Raw genomic sequence first — 15,582 nt, forward strand, 5'->3', positions numbered from 1 at the left:
TCTGTTAAGTGCTCCTCTGCAACCCTAAACCTCGTGTGTGCTACAAAAAAGCGCAAAATTGATAAAACTAGAAATCAGTGAAAACGAAAGGAACCTCTCATCCCCGAAGGCTACAAGATCTCCAGGAAAGACCGCACCAACCAAGTAGGAGGAGGCATCGCCATCGTCTTCAAAGACTCCATCAGCGTCACCACCTCCACTGAAGACTCCCCTCTTGCCGCTGAACACCTGCATTTTCAGATTCGCACCGACCCGAGGACCACCCTCAGAGGATCCCTCGTCTACCGTCCTCCCGGACCTCGCGCCCCTTTCAGCGACACCATCGCCGACTTCATCTCCCCGCACGCCCTCGCCTCACCGGACTACATCCTCCTAGGCGACCTCAACTTCCATCTGGAACAAAACAACGACCCCAACACCACCACCCTGCTCGACAACCTCGTCAACCTCGGCCTCAAACAACTGGTGAACACTGCCACCCACATCGCCGGACACACACTCGACCCTATCTTCTCCGCCAGCAAACACGTCTTCTTCAGCCACGCCTCCGCCCTTCATTGGACCGACCACAGCTGCGTCCACTTCACATTCCGACGCGAGACCCGCCACCTCCGCACTCAACCCATCCCTCACCGACAGTGGAACAAGATCCCTGAAGAGCAACTCTTCGCCGCACTCGCCGCCAACCAACCCACCCTCACCACCGACCCCAACGTCGCAGCCCTCAACCTCACAAACTGGATCTCCAACTGCGCAGACAACCTTGCTCCCCTCAAACGCTCGCAGCGACAGAACAACACCAAGAAACCCCTCTGGTTCTCTGACACCCTCAAAGAATCAAAGAAAACTTGTCGCGCACTTGAGAAAGCCTGGCGCAAGGACCGCACTGCTGACAACATGGCCGCCCTCAAGAATGCTACCCGCAAACACCACCACCTGATCCGCACTGCCAAAAGGAATTTTTTCACCGACAGACTGGACAAAAACAGCCACAACAGCAGAGAACTCTTCAGCATCGTCAAGGAGTTCTCCAACCCCAGCGCCAACGCCGTCACGCCCTCACAGGATCTATGCGAATCCCTCTCCACTTTCTTCCATCGCAAGATCAGCGACCTCCACGACAGCTTCGGACACCAGACCCAACCTAACACCACCGAACCCACATCCCCGACCATCACCCTCAACAACTGGACCCACATCAGCACGGAAGAAACCAAATCCATCATGAACTCTATCCACTCCGGCGCCCCTTCGGACCCCTGCCCGCACTTCATCTTTAACAAAGCCGACAACATCATCGCCCCGCACCTCCAGACCGTCATCAACTCTTCTTTTTCTTCTGCTACCTTCCCCGAATGCTGGAAACACGCCGAAGTCAACGCCCTACTAAAGAAACCTACGGCTGACCCGAGCGACCTGAAAAACTTCCGCCCCATCTCCCTTCTGCCTTTCCCAGCCAAAGTAATAGAGAAGACCGTCAACAAACAGCTGACCACCTTCCTGGAAGACAACAACCTGCTCGACCCCTCACAGACCGGATTCCGAACCAACCACAGCACTGAAACTGCCCTCATCTCAGTCACAGACGACATCAGAACCCTGATGGACAACGGTGAAACAGTCGCCCTCATTCTTCTCAACCTCTCGGCTGCCTTTGACACCGTCTGTCACCGCACCCTAATCACCCGCCTCCGCTCCACCGGGATCCAAGACCAGGCCCTGGACTGGATCGCCTCCTTCCTCGTAAACCGCTCCCAAAAAGTCTACCTCCCTCCGTTTCGCTCAGAACCCACTGAGATCATCTGCGGCGTACCTCAAGGCTCATCACTCAGCCCGACACTCTTCAATGTCTACATGAGCCCCCTCTCTAACATCGTACGCAAGCACGACATCATCATCACCTCCTACGCCGACGACACCCAACTTATACTCTCCCTCACCAAGGACCCCGCCAGCGCCAAGACCAACCTACAAGAGGGTATGAAGGACGTCGCAGATTGGATGAGGCTCAGCCGCCTAAAGCTGAACTCTGAAAAAACTGAAGTCCTCATCCTCGGCAACACCCCGTCCGCCTGGGACGACTCCTGGTGGCCCACGGCCCTCGGCACCGCACCGACCCCCGCAGACCACGCCCGCAACCTCGGCTTCATCTTGGACCCCCTTCTCACTATGAACAAGCAAGTCAACGCCGTGTCCTCCGCCTGCTTCCTCACCCTCCGCATGCTCCGCAAGATCTTCCGCTGGATCCCCGCCGACACCAGAAAAACCGTGACCCACGCCCTCGTCACGAGCCGCCTGGACTACGGCAACACCCTCTACGCTGGGACCACCGCCAAACTCCAAAATCGCCTGCAACGCATTCAAAACGCCTCAGCCCGCCTCATCCTCGACGTACCCCGCAACAGCCACATCTCCGCACACCTGAGACACCTGCATTGGCTCCCAGTCAGCAAAAGGATCACCTTCCGACTTCTCACCCACGCACACAAAGCCCTCCACGACAAGGGACCGGAATACCTCAACAGACGGCTCAACTTCTACGTCCCCACCCGCCCCCTCCGCTCCTCTGGCCTCGCACTCGCCGCCGTCCCTCGCATCCGACGCTCCACGGCGGGTGGGAGATCTTTCTCCTTCCTGGCGGCCAAGACCTGGAACTCCCTCCCCACCAGCCTCAGGACCACCCAGGACCACTCCGCTTTCCGGAGACTCCTAAAGACCTGGCTGTTCGAGCAGCGATAACCACCCCCTTTGTCCCTAGCGCCTTGAGACCCGCACGGGTGAGTAGCGCGCTTTATAAATGCTAATGATTTGATTTGATTTGATTTGATTAGTCTGTGATAAGCTCATCTCAACTAGCGAATTCCTTCAGGTTGGAGTCTGAGTGATATCCTGGTATCGCGTGACAGTGGAAACCAAAGAACGAGGCACCTTTTCCCCATACCCTTTACGCACGTTAACTGGGTGATGATTACCCTGAGGCAGGAGAACTCCAAAATGCCCAACCGTACCTCCACTGGGGCTGTGTTAGGGTCTTCTACGTATGTCAATTCACCAACATGCAGAAGGTAGCTGAAAGGATGTCATGCACTGTGGGTCCCATGATGACATCACACGCAGTGACATTACATTACTGTGTTCCTTTACTCCAGTCAAATCACAGGAAGTGATGTTTTGTGACCTTCGGCCCTGGTTATATCACTTGAAATTACATTTATGTTTTTTTTTTTTTTTGTGAAACATCTTTAAAGAGAAACTTTAATAAAATAAAAAACATATGCTACTATATATTTATTTGCCATAGATTGATTATGTATAATGTGCCAGGTGTGCTGCAGTGGTCTATGATTCTACAATGTACATGTCCCTGAGTACAGCCTTATATGCCTTAACACCACCTTGCCCAAATTCATGCTGTAATGCCAGATCTATCCTAGTGTAGCCATCATGCACCCGGGCACAGCCTCAAATACCCAGGCATAGATTTAAATGCCCATTGATACTCCCAATACCCAGGTACAGCTACAAATGGCAATGCATAAGCAAGGCTTGCTTCCTGTCGCTCTGCCGCCATGGCAGTAGCACCATGCGTGACTGCCAGCCTCAGACAGGGAGGGACAACAGGACCTCATCTTCAAAGTGCCTCAATAGATGCAGGCAAGGTCTGAGTAACAGATATGCACTAGGACAGCTTCTGCCATGGTGCCAAGTAGACCAGTGACGCAAAGCAAGGAGGCTTTTCTCTCAGCCCCCTTCCCTCACGCCACTCAAACAATTACTTGAGGATGTGCAGGTGGGCAGAAGAGTCATTGAACCTTATTCACACCAGATGTCCCAGCAGCCAATGGTGAGCTACTTGGTGGGAGGCCATGGGAGGCCTATGGAGGTGAGGTAGCAGGAACTGAGGAAAGACATCTTGGTTGTCCTAGAGTCCGAGAGAAGTCAACTTTGTAAAAACTTTTAAGGTTCAGGTGATACTATAGGGTAGCAGTATGTTCTGTAAATCATTGATGTTTAAGTCAAATTTCAACAAAGTGACCCAGAAGCAGATTGAGAGACGGGGGGAGGGGGTGAAGGGTTGGTAGAAAAGGGCGAGGGTGTTGGTGGGGAATGTGGTTTCAAAAGCAAGTGTTTTGGTTAAGGGGTCAAAGCCAGAAAAGTGTATGTACGCTTGTACCATCTCTAATCATCCTGTTGCTTCTGTTTTCTCTACCTGTCTCTAGTGGCTATGTTGCACATATCGGAACAAAGACATTTGGTGTGAAATCCCAGCCTCCCAAACTAATCAAATTGTCTTCTCCCTCAGGTGTCAAAGAATGGACTTTTGCTGCCACATGAAGTTTTTTTATTTTATACTTCACCAACATCACCACCATAAAGGAGTTGGTGAACTGTTAAACAATTGCATGTAAAAAAAAAATCCTATAAAGAGTAGATTTTATGGGAGGAAGAAACCCAGAAACTCCGTGTTTTTGTCAGAGCCGCGAGCATCTTTTTGCTGTACATTCAGTGTTATGAGAGATTTTGCGAGCAGGATATTATTTCCTAACTTCATGAGCTTGTTAAGTGTATTACCTTTGCTGAATTGTAGATTGGGTATAACTATTTTTCATCTCTTGGAGACTGATGCAAAAAAAAAAAAAAGCAATTCTTGATAGGAGTCGTTATCACATTATAAAGAAAAGGGCGTACCTGGAGCCTCAGGGTGTCAACGTTGGCTATAAAATTAATGATTAAGCACCATTCGTGCTTGGGTGTGTTGCAACCGCTCCATTGGAGAAACAAAACTAACGCTGGCGAAGAGAACGCTCCTCTACTTCACAGGGTGTTTCGGAGATCTAAGTACTTAGTAGTTTCCCACCAGCCTTACTCTCCTTCATGTGGCGTTGTATAAAATATGTGTCCTTGTAGGTCCCGAAGGTTTCCTCATGCTCGTGCATGTGTCTGTATGAAAGCAGACGTCTCTGAAATGCAGTGGTAGTTGTCTTATGGGCGCATTTAGAGTGACTTTGAATTTGAATTATGATATACTGAGCTGTTGCCTGGAACCCTAGAACCTAAAGTGTGGCTGCTTCTTCTATTTATTATTTTTAACCCTGCCATAGTGTTGAAATTTCTTCGCCGACTACAGATGGAATATGACATCTCTCATCACACCGCCAAAAAGCAAGTTAGTTAAGACTTCGCTCAAACCTGTAGAGCAGGTTTTCTTTGCAGCACTTAGACCTATTTATTGTTGGTTTTCTTCCAGTTTCCGGGCCTGAGCACTTGGCTAAAAGCCAGGGAGCTTGCTTTCTGGTGAACGTCAAGGCTTACAATATCGGACAACCACCATCAAACGGTGTCCTGGCGTGTAACTGATTTTGCCCAAGTACCATTGGCTGGTTTGCAAGTTCTCACTTTACCCATAAAGTGAAAAGCATTGCAAAGCTGTTGCACACACTACTCCTTTCTGTTGAGAAGAAAGTCTAGATAGTAATGCTGTGCGAAAGGCATCTATCTTGTTTAAATGAGGTATCCGTTGCTCAGCTAAAATAATCCTTGGCAGTAACCTACTCACCAAAAATGTTTCCAACAACAGTTGACAAATGTGTAATCTTCTCATTAGAGCAAGATTGAAAACAAGTGCCAATAGATGAAAGAATGCTGATACATGCTGAACCCTCCTATGTTTTGCAAAGAGAATCGATTTCATGAATTCTAAATTTAGGGACCAACACAAAATCTGCGATATAGACAGTGGTCTCTTGCCCAGGAAAACGTAGGTGGGTCCCCATTGTAAAGAGCTCACATGAGAATGCCTTGGACAGCCTGAAGTCGTGTACCACTGCTTGCCAAAGAAATATATTATATTCTATATGATATGTTCCTTTGAAATGTAAAGATTGCATATTACACAACTGAGAAATATTGGTATAATCCATGACGACAGTCTCAAGGGAAAGATTGTATCTGAGGTGGATCCAAGCATCATTAGGTGGAAGGATAATTTCTCTGTGGTGATGAGGATTCTTGTTCTTAATTCTTATATTCGTTTTGCTTCTCTTTTTATTAACTTTTAAAATGAGAATACTGATAACACTTTAAGCCTAATGTGGTGGTTTGTTGTGATTGAAGTTGGAAACATTTTACAAAAAAAGTTAACTTAAAAGTTGTAGCTATTTTTTAAAAAAATGCTGTTCCTGGACATGGCCCTGTGTGACTTGTCTCCTCCCTGTGTTTTACAGCAGTCGCTCAATGAGAGGTACAACCTTTTGTCCAGGCAGCGGGAGGATGCAAAGGACCTTAAGGAGAACCTGGACCGCCGGGAGAAGGTGGTCTCAGGCATCCTGGCCAAGTACCTTAGTGAGCAGCAGCTGCAGGACTACCAGCTTTTCGTAAAGCTGAAGACATGCCTCTTGGTTGAGCAGAAGGACCTGGATGAGAAGATTCGCTTTCATGAGGAGCAGCTGGAACGACTGCAGGACAGCATCCCAGCATGATGAAGCCACATTCATTTGCCCAATTAGGGGCAGATAGGTCCTTCGCGGTTGCAAACAAGGGCTCAAATGTTCTTGCTGTGGTATCTGCTTCTGCGCTATTGATTGCTACTGATGGGATTCTTTGCTGCACAGGGAAACAAAACACTTTCTACTGTGCCACAGGAAATTGAAACCGGCCATCGGCTCTCATATTGCAGAAGTTTTTGTCTTAAAGGAGATGTAACCTAGTTACAAAATCGTCGACCGTGGAACGCAGGACAGATATGTTCCAATTGTGATGTCCTCACTCAACCCAATTGTGTAAAGGTGGGCGAATCACTTTATCCCTGTGTGCCTCAGTCCCCTTCTCGGCAATAATTGGGAGCGCTTAGAAGCAAGATAATCAACAGTATTAAGCGCTGCATGGAAAATAGGGAATTGCTATAGTAGCCCCGGTTCAGACTGTCTTCCAAGTTTGTGTTCTCTAACGTTGTCCCTTATTTTGTATTTCTGTCCTTTCAAAACAAATGGGGTCTTCTGAGTGAGCAGAAGAGATGGTCCGAAAGAAGGTACAAGGTTTCTACTGGTGGTGTGCAGAGTTGTGCAAGAGTTTTATTTTACCACGTGTTCCACCATAAGAGTGACACGGTCTGCATACCAGGAGGAGAGGATACCAGTAGGAAGATGTTGAAAGGTTAAACGAACCATGGAGTCAGTCTGAGGCACTGTCCCTTCAGTCAAGTAGAGTTTTGGAATTGCTAAAGGCTTGCTATTCTCATCAGAGTGTTTCCAGAGTATGATTTAAGCCTTGAGGCATTGTGGGTGCAGTAGTCCACTAGTGGTGTGATATGAATGAAAGATCTACCACAGAAGGACCGACTTCTCGATCGGGCCTTCTCTCAGAAGGAACTTTCCAAAGCCCTCTGCCTTGTGTGTGAGCCTGAACGGAGCTAATGAGATGTTTAGCATAAGAGCACAGCTGAGGATGTAGGGACCTTCTCAGTCACCCCTGCAACTGCTTCAAGCAGGGGTCTTTTAAAAAGATGGGAGCCAGGGTTAGTATGCCCCACCACACCCTTCTATAATTTATTACATTTCTTCCTTTATTCCACACAATATTTATTGGCAGATCAGAAACTCTTCTCAGAAGTGTATTTATAATTTCCTTTCGCCGTGTAGCTTTATTGGAGATCGATGTTTTAGAGGCGTGGTTTTACCTTGTCATTACAGTGTTGCGTTTCTGTTCCGTGGTGATTTTGCCTGAGAAGTGGTGAGCTGTTTACAGTGGCAAGTGGTCCTTGCAGGTTCTCCAGGCCGTGAGTGCCATTTGCGTGACCACCTCTGCCCTTTCACGTACTCACGCGGCTGCTGGACATCGCTCAGCAGCAAAGTCTGCCCCGGACCACCACTTCCTGACACGGCTGGACGATGCCCGGGCCTTGAAATCCGTTCCTAGGAGCAATGGACTCTGGCGCCCTGAAAACCCAGGCGAGTGATGCGTTTACCAGCTTGTGCCCTCTTCCCCTCACTCTAGCACTGAAATTACTACGTTTGTTAATACGCATCCGCAGGCCTTTCCCCCATGCTGTGTACTCCCTAAAGCATTGAGTGTTGTTACAATGGCAGGAAACGTTCACCTGTCAATCAATAATGGTGTAAAGCACGTACATTGTTTTACCTGGAGTTTCACGGTGTCTTGTATCGCGACTACAACTTTAAGGGGCTTGCACCCTTCGGTCCCAATGGAAACGGCACTAGAAACAGACATACCATTTGTAGTACGAGTCGCCTGGATATCGTGATTGATATCACTTGAAGACGAAGTTCGCCTTTCAGGGGCAGGGTGTTTGTGTGTTTGATAGATGAGACCGCGAGAAGCCTTGAAATCCTTGGCACTCTGTACTCCTTCTACTATGCTGCATGCCAGGCGGCGTCACCATGAAATAAATGTGTATTGAATGTAACTGTTTTATGTGGGGTTTTTCGCCATTCAAATCGACCAGTGCCCGATTTTTACAATGCACAGCGGTAGTATGCAGCGTTTCAGTTAATATTTTTGCGAACAATGGTGTTATGTTTAGTAATGTCAAAATATGTTTTTCTTCTAAAACATGGGCATGAATGTTTCAACCCGTGCTTTCTGAACAGCTCATAATTCGGGTTGAAGAACAGCTGTATCTATAGAACCTATTCATTTCAAGCATTTACGGTCCCAGAGCGCTCTCTTGCGGCACAGGACTGTGCTGCCACTGGCGTGAATACGTAATGTCAAACGTAGCAGGTTGAAGCAGGAGACAGGCTCCTCATTCCAATGTTAGCTATATTTGTGTTGTCAGGTTTGGTATGAGCGATAGTTGCTTGGCAATCATTATAAAAATACCGGTCTCAAAAGAATTGTGGCTCAGTTCGCTTGTTCTTTTGTTACAAAACTTTACGATTCTTTTTAACGAAGCCACCGCTCTGACGTTTACGTTTGCGACCAAGCTTTACTTAAGTTTAGGTGATTGCTGTTTGTGTGCATTTCATGGAGCGTTCATCATTTTATGTTTTTACGACAGTTTGTTGAGTGTGCATGTCTTAAAGATGAAAGTATTGCTATTTCTTTTTTTAATGTCGCTAACAGCGTGATGATTTTATACTGTTCAAGCTTCAGGGCTCATGTGAAATACATATGTTTATTTAAAATGCACCACATTGACCTTAATGGAGTCGCGTACATGTGGACAATCATTATTATACCTTATAGCGTGGTCAAAATTAGCTTGGGCTTTGCATGCCTTTTAATGTCTGCTATGAACAAGGTGCCACCTGGGGTAGAAAACCTCCCAGCTGTTCGGTGCTATCCTTCCACGATTCTGTTCATTTCCAGCCTGGCTTCTAGGATGATTGAGGCATGCTACTGTTTTTACCTCGTTTGGCACTCATTTCGTTTAGATTGTTGACGTGCAGTTCTAATACGGTCATCTAGCTAGAAGGTTTTCATCCTGATAAATGAACTTGGTTTTCTTGCTTTTAAAGAACCGCGTAATTTGAAAAGGCTCTTTCCGTCTCATTACCGCTGCTTCTGCCCACCTTACTTTATTGACCCGTTTTTGTTTCCATCCCATCTCCTGGGAAGTCGGTCATGCATTCATCGTGCGTGTCTGTAGGCAGGTATTGGCATGTAGTACAGAGCTCCTGTGTAGCCCGGAAGCTGCCCAGGATAGAACGTCTCTGGGTCGCTTTTCAAGACCTGTCCTGAATGTCATTTCCGCTGAGGCTGGAGGAGCAGCACGCCATTGGTGGTGGATGGGGTATTCCCCGAAGGGCTACGTTTTAGGTTATTTGCTGGAGCGCAGGACGGGTGGGGAAGACTGATGTGTGGTGTGATGGAGTACCAGATTCCAGGCCTAGTATTCAAAAGTGGCTAAACAACATCCTGGCCTCTCCCCAGCCACTCGCTGATTACATAATCTCACCCTCAGTGCCTGGAGTGCTCTTTAAGAAGAAGGGCGGAGACCCGTTTCCCAAGTCTATTGTGTGTGTTTTTATGTGGTAGTGGTGTTTCTCTGCGGCGCACAGGCCGGGTTTCAGTGTAAACAGGCACTGACGAGGCCACTAGGACTGACTTTTGGGTAGAGACACTCACCTGCAGGCATCCGCACCCTCGCAGGCCAGTACACGTGGAGGTACCATTTCTCTCCCCGTCCCTTTCCTACCTGCCAACTCGCGAGATTCCCCCCGCCCTCTGCAGATAGCAGAGGTGCGGCCTCAACCAATAGATCACAATGGCAAGATAAAACCATCCGTGAGATTTCAGTAAAAAGCGACGGGGAGTTAACATTTACCAGCCCACAGAATGGGACAATAAAACCTTTATCTCTATCAAGGGTTGAGAATGAAAGGTGCTTTGTGTTTTTTGTTTTTTTCCCCCTGAAATTTACATTCTCCTTCCTGCATTCACGTGATTTACAACCCCCCAGCCGCTGCACAATGTGTTGTTTTGTTCCACAGCAGCAGAACCTGACAAGATACCTTTGTTGTGCAAGCCTTATGAAGAATCATTTGTAGAATAAAATTGATGGCGAGTGCTGTTCTTCTAGTTAGGCCCTGCTGCCGTTTACAGGGGTGCAAGTAAAGCCGTGCCTGCCCACATCACAGCTCCTCTCCCCCCCTCCCCCCACCCGCCATTTAAACCTACATAGAGAGTCTGAGTGACATTTCAGTGATCAAACATCTGGGAGCTCGCTGGCAAAACTCCACTTCATGCATATCTGCATTCTTCGCCAACTTCCCAGAAAAGACCCCTAGGCTCCTGACCAAACCTAGTCATAGAGCGCCAAAAAACCATGATAACACTCAGTAGGGTTTCTACTCGGAGCTACCAGTGGTCAGATGAACCAATTGTAAAATAACAGTAAGGGTAATACCATTTTGTATTTTTTTGCGCATACATGCTCTCTTCACTGACCCGAACTCCATAAACCAATTTTCAACTACTCACTTCACTGGTATTAGTATTGTTATCCATGTTCTTTCCAGCGCACGTCCCTTGGCCCTGATAGCTAAGTAAGATGATGTTCACAACTCCGCGCGGTTCATTATACAGTAAAATTACGTTTAGAGCCTTTCCGCTTTGCAGCTTGAGATCCTGATTGCAGTTTCTGCTTGTTCTTTGTACTGTACTGTCTCAAAGCAGCTTGATGGTGTCAGCTCAGTGCCCTTCGGGTGAGCAACATGCGCTCATGTGTGAATTTGTGCACCATCCCAACATCAACACATCTGCATCTTTGACACATCTGCAAATTAACTGGATTGTGCCCTGTCTGGGAGATTTAAGGATAATAGAATTGGACACAGTTAAGCAACAACTCTCCTATAAGGGAGAACTCTGTAATTCAAATGGAGTGATGTAAAGTATAGTAAGTGGGGTAATTTTAAGTCTACATAGTCGCAGTGTTCTGACATCCAAAAGAAATGAGCTTTAAAGGCTATAGATGAAGCAATTTGTTCTTAGCACCAAAAATCTCCTCTCTCTGGTACAAACCCTAAAAAGGACAGATATATATATATATATACAGGGAGTGCAGAATTATTAGGCAAGTTGTATTTTTGAGGATTAATTTTATTATTGAACAACAACCATGTTCTCAATGAACCCAAAAAACTCATTAATATCAAAGCTGAATATTTTTGGAAGTAGTTTTTAGTTTGTTTTTAGTTTTAGCTTTGTTAGGGGGATATCTGTGTGTGCAGGTGACTATTACTGTGCATAATTATTATGCAACTTAACAAAAATAAATATATACCCATTTCAATTATTTATTATTACCAGTGAAACCAATATAACATCTCAACATTCACAAATATACATTTCTGACATTCAAAAACAAAACAAAAACAAATCAGTGACCAATATAGCCACCTTTCTTTGCAAGGACACTCAAAAGCCTGCCATCCATGGATTCTGTCAGTGTTTTGATCTGTTCACCATCAACATTGCGTGCAGCAGCAACCACAGCCTCCCAGACACTGTTCAGAGAGGTGTACTGTTTTCCCTCCTTGTAAATCTCACATTTGATGATGGACCACAGGTTCTCAATGGGGTTCAGATCAGGTGAACAAGGAGGCCATGTCATTAGATTTCCTTCTTTTATACCCTTTCTTGCCAGCCACGCTGTGGAGTACTTGGACGCGTGTGATGGAGCATTGTCCTGCATGAAAATCATGTTTTTCTTGAAGGATGCAGACTTCTTCCTGTACCACTGCTTGAAGAAGGTGTCTTCCAGGAACTGGCAGTAGGACTGGGAGTTGAGCTTGACTCCATCCTCAACCCGAAAAGGCCCCACAAGCTCATCTTTGATGATACCAGCCCAAACCAGTACTCCACCTCCACCTTGCTGGCGTCTGAGTCGGACTGGAGCTCTCTGCCCTTTACCAATCCAGCCACGGGCCCATCCATCTGGCCCATCAAGACTCACTCTCATTTCATCAGTCCATAAAACCTTAGAAAAATCAGTCTTGAGATATGTCTTGGCTCAGTCTTGACGTTTCAGCTTGTGTGTCTTGTTCAGTGGTGGTCGTCTTTCAGCCTTTCTTACCTTGGCCATGTCTCTGAGTATTGCACACCTTGTGCTTTTGGGCACTCCAGTGATGTTGCAGCTCTGAAATATGGCCAAACTGGTGGCAAGTGGCATTGTGGCAGCTGCACGCTTGACTTTTCTCAGTTCATGGGCAGTTATTTTGCGCCTTGGTTTTTCCACACGCTTCTTGCGACCCTGTTGACTATTTTGAATGAAACGCTTGATTGTTCGATGATCACGCTTCAGAAGCTTTGCAATTTTAAGAGTGCTGCATCCCTCTGCAAGATATCTCACTATTTTTGACTTTTCGGAGCCTGTCAAGTCCTTCTTTTGACCCATTTTGCCAAAGGAAAGGAAGTTGCCTAATAATTATGCACACCTGATATAGGGTGTTGATGTCATTAGACCACACCCCTTCTCATTACAGAGATGCACATCACCTAATATGCTTAATTGGTAGTAGGCTTTCGAGCCTATACAGCTTGGAGTAAGACAACATGCATAAAGAGGATGATGTGGTCAAAATACTTATTTGCCTAATAATTCTGCACTCCCTGTGTATATATATATATATATATATATTTATTTTAGGAAGAAAAGGTATTACCTTGCACTAAATGTAAACCCTCACACTCCATTGTAAGCACAGGAACTGGATCTGGTAGGTTCTGGTGCAAGGGAGTGGATGAAGTTGATTTAATGACATTGATCAATGCTGGTTAAGCCTGGGTACATAAGCAACAGTCGTTAAATGGGTGAGGGGAATGAGATGCACCCATCTGCTCTCCATACCCTCCAACAAGCCCAGCCACAACAGCCATTCTAGGCCTTAGTCATCTCTTATGCGATACCTGTCATGATGTCTCCGGCGTCACTCCCAAGCCTCCTTTCAATCTTCCTTTGTGCCAAGTTGTATTTGTGGACGCGCAGCGTTAGGCACCCAGGGCAGTCTTATCCCAGGCATTGTCCATGAGTAAATAAGGAAATAAGTATCTCTTTTCTTTGTTCCTGAACTCATCTGTTTCTTTACTCACACCTTAGGTTTGCTGTTGCGTACCGCTTTTGTGAGGTGATACATAGGGCCTTGAATGATGCTGCTAATGCAAAAGGTCATAGGCACACTTGACTTCTAGGGGAAACTTGGGGGGTTTGGAGGAGGGAGTTGCAGGCAGGGTAGTGACACTAAAAGCCTGCTGAAGGCCCGAGTGAAGCATTTATTATAAAATGTTAGGGCCCGATGAATTACTGGCAATGCATCTTTTCTATTACCGTTAATTACTATTTCAACTTTGTGCACTGCTACTTGTTTATTAGATCCGTTACCATTTCTCCACCTCAGGAGTAAAATCTGCAATTTCATCCCCCTGAAGTCAGTAGGGGTTAAAAATTGGTGTTTTATATCTTTATTTTATTCTTTATTGAGCATCCCTTCCTCCACTGCCTTGACTTCCTCTAGAAGAGAAATTGGGCCATGGGGAAGTGAAAAGATAAACATTTGCTAAAGCTAAATACGGAAGTGAGTAAACAGCCATCTTTGTCCAACAGAACATCCTTGACGGTGCAGGGGGTTCTGCTGCCCATGTAAAGATCGCTCATTGATTGCAAAGCTGAAGTGTTGGGATGGACCAATGCTGGGCTAGTAATGCAAAATGTTCACTCACACTACACCCATCCAGTCAATGCAGAGCTAAAATACAGAACCTCTTTTCTGGTGTTTTAAATGGATTGAATGAAAACCCGAAATAAGGAATGTTCAATTCTGTGTTAAAACAGCATTTCTATTATCCAAGTAACTGAGAAGAAAAGACGGCCCAGTCGCTCCAAAAAAGTTCAGCAACACACTTATTTGATCTTGATAGGCAAATAAGCTGGTAAAGAAGTTACAGTATCGATCTATTATTCTCAGCCTATGACAAACTTGTAGAAACAAAGCCCAGAGTATTCGGCTTACGGACAGTGCGTGGGGGAAGGCTGTCACATGTGCATAATGCAGTGGGTCTGTTGGCATCTTAGCATGCCTTTATGTCACTCCCTCTGGCGGATCTCACTGTCAACCTATCTGTATTCTGATTATGTAACAATTTGCACTGTCTCGTGGTACTTCAGAGTTGAGCCTAAGCGAGCACTACTTCTATTTCCAAGATGCATTCGGCAATGAGCACAAACAACACATTTACCCAGAATGCATTGCTTAGGTGACAGTAAACATGGTCCATACACGACTGCACCAGGCCATCTTGGCTCCCATCAGTGACAATCACAGGCTTGACATTTTGCACAGACTCCAGCCCAAATCCTACACAAGTTCATCCTATTTCTAAGGTGCACAGGGCCTTAGAAATTGAAGAAATGCACTATCTAAACGCTGATATTTTTGCTCACATAAATATGATTAGTTGTTTTTCTAACAGAGAATCGTACATAGTTAGCATAATTTTCCACACACTGGGTGTTGCCACTTATTGCCAATTCTCCCTGAGGGTTCCTGGTTGGGTTGTAATTCGGAAGAATCTGTCATATCCCTCATTAAACCATCTGTCCCCTGAACCCGCTGTCCACCATTGTTTGCAGTGGCTTCTCCCTGCATTCCTTCAGACCCCTTGCCCCCCATGAAGCACCAATAAATACAGCTTTTCCAAATATTCTTGAGCAGTGAAAATTCCTTTTTTTCAACTCTAGTACTGTCTTATGATTTGGCAAACATAATACTATATTTCTAAAAACATGTTACACTGCTCAGACCAAATTTTAGCGCATATTTTACCCTTGTCTCTGTTCATGATGATTTACATCACTGTGATCAATTAAACATCTCAGCTGCTTTGATTCTCTTAGATCTCTCTGCAGCGTTTGACACTGTAAGGCTAATACCGCAGCAAGCATGTGTCACCAGTCCCGGCCCTTCTGCACTGGCTACCCATGAAGGAGCAGAGTATGTTCAAGTCTATGTTCCTGGTGCGTAAGGCAGTCTACTCCGTGAATATTGTCCCTCTGAAACATAGACTTAAGTGGTACATTCCAGACTGTGTTCTGAGACCGGAAGATAAATACCTCTTAGTAGT

At 46.1% G+C, this 15,582-nt stretch overlaps 1 protein-coding gene across 4 annotated transcripts in view; it reads left to right on the forward strand.

Moving 5' to 3' along the window:
* SHROOM1 (shroom family member 1) overlaps nt 1–11,729 on the forward strand; it is a 182,949-nt gene extending 171,220 nt beyond the window's left edge. For all 4 annotated transcript variants that reach the window (XM_069244732.1, XM_069244731.1, XM_069244734.1 and 1 more), the window contains one exon: nt 6,225–11,729. In XM_069244732.1, the coding sequence (XP_069100833.1) occupies nt 6,225–6,479 (255 nt within the window). In that variant the 3' untranslated portion in view covers nt 6,480–11,729. The remainder of the gene's footprint in view (nt 1–6,224) is intronic.
* The last annotated feature ends 3,853 nt before the right edge of the window (nt 11,730–15,582 follow it).

Source organism: Pleurodeles waltl, chromosome 7 (genome assembly GCF_031143425.1).
Source record: "Pleurodeles waltl isolate 20211129_DDA chromosome 7, aPleWal1.hap1.20221129, whole genome shotgun sequence".
Classification (NCBI taxonomy): Eukaryota; Metazoa; Chordata; class Amphibia; order Caudata; family Salamandridae; genus Pleurodeles; species Pleurodeles waltl.